Here is a 1,594-nt window from a genome sequence, read left to right as displayed (position 1 = left end):
TAGCTAGAAGGAGTTAACTCATTTATGCTCACATAATCCTCTTGCTGCAGCCAGGTTTCTGTAAGGCAACATAAATCAATGCGATTATCACAAATTATCGCAAAAGATGCCCACACCATTACTCCTTCCCCACCATGCCTGACAGTTACTGCCTTGCTACAGACAACTCTTCAGTCCGGAGATTCGCCAGCAGCTCAGATTTTTAAAACGATCCCTATCGTTCAGAGTTCTTCAGAAACATCAGGCATTCTGATTGACTGCTCTAAACCCTGGCACCTTTTCTCAACTCTAATACTATTTATGTCTCCAGTTAAACTGTGTTTTATACCAGTTGTTTTTGATCAGTTCTGTTACCATTTTTCCAAGAATGATGATTTTGGGTCCAAGCTGTTTGTGGATGGCAAAGATGTGGATTAGACGCAGGGCAAAAACCATGTAGTCAATGGCCATCACAGCACGGCCAAAATTAAATGACCAGGGAAATATTCTGAAACAAAAAGCAATCAGTTACTGCTCACATTTTGAAGGTAATGCACTCACCTGGAAGACCAACAAAAGCTGATGATATCTAATAATTTGGACAGTTTGGAACAAAGTCCATAAGATGGCCAGTTCTTCCCAGTTGGGTACAAACTGCATCAATTCAGAGTCAAGTAACTTAAAGTCTTCCAGAAAGTTTAAAGTGAACCTAAAGAAAATAACAACAATACCAGGACTCAACAGCACAAACCATTACAACCAGTAAGACTCTGAAGGTTCCAGTTTAGGACATGTCTCTTCCCTGTATTTTAATTTATTTATTCACATTAAAGCTTCAACAAAGTGAGAGAGAGCAACACATAAAATAACTGGCAGCAGTATTTTTAACTTCAGTACTTTAACTTAATGATTTCAGTTTGTAGAACTTTGAATTCTATGTTATTGTAATTTAAAATAAAAGTAGCGACTTAGAGAAGAACAACAAATCATGAACCTCTTAGCTAAAAATACATATATTTTTAATTTAGAGCCTATCTTCCATTAGTGGGCAAATTTATCATCAACAATTTTTTGTTTAAGGGTCAGAAACAAACTATATTTGCTCCAGAAAAGCAAATGATTTGCTCCCTAACCTCTAAACCACCCATAATGGTTCCAGTCCCTGATGGTAACTGAACAACCTGAAACTGACATAAAACTTAAATAAACGGCTTTATAGTTTGATTTGCAGCATCTCTTTAGCAGCAATATCACTCACTAATAGTTTAGATAAATCAATGAGGGAAGCAGTGGAAACTTTGCAACCATAAATGAATGGAGTTACATTATAACTATAGAACTATTCAGATTGTAAAGGATTATATTAGAAAAAAGATGAATCAAAGACAATCACCTGCACAGTAGAGCCAAAATAAAAAGAAGAATAGCTGTGAGGTCACACTTGTTCCAGTTATCCTGGATGTATTTCTTCATCCTTTGGAGTAAAAACAAACTGCCTCCAAAAAAAGTCTGTGAACAGAAGACAGAGCTGGGATTGTTTAAAGTTTCCATAGAATATGTTCAATTCTATTCAGTTTATTTCTATAGCTCCAATTCACATCATGTCATCTCAGGT

General features: G+C 36.1%; 1 protein-coding gene across 1 annotated transcript in view; it reads right to left on the bottom strand.

Moving 5' to 3' along the window:
- Positions 1-1,594, bottom strand: part of LOC107104313 (transient receptor potential cation channel subfamily M member 4-like) — an 80,656-nt gene that overhangs the window by 2,406 nt on the left and 76,656 nt on the right. Inside the window, exons 19-20 of the mRNA XM_015404297.1 lie at positions 1,373-1,488; positions 355-487 (exon numbers count right to left, since the gene is read on the bottom strand). Coding sequence (XP_015259783.1) covers positions 355-487; positions 1,373-1,488 — 249 coding nt within the window. The remainder of the gene's footprint in view (positions 1-354; positions 488-1,372; positions 1,489-1,594) is intronic.

This window comes from Cyprinodon variegatus, unplaced genomic scaffold (assembly GCF_000732505.1).
Source record: "Cyprinodon variegatus isolate N-32 unplaced genomic scaffold, C_variegatus-1.0 Scaffold1687, whole genome shotgun sequence".
Taxonomy (NCBI): domain Eukaryota; kingdom Metazoa; phylum Chordata; class Actinopteri; order Cyprinodontiformes; family Cyprinodontidae; genus Cyprinodon; species Cyprinodon variegatus.
Note: the sequence above shows the minus strand (reverse complement) of the source record. Positions and strands in the feature narration are given on the sequence as shown.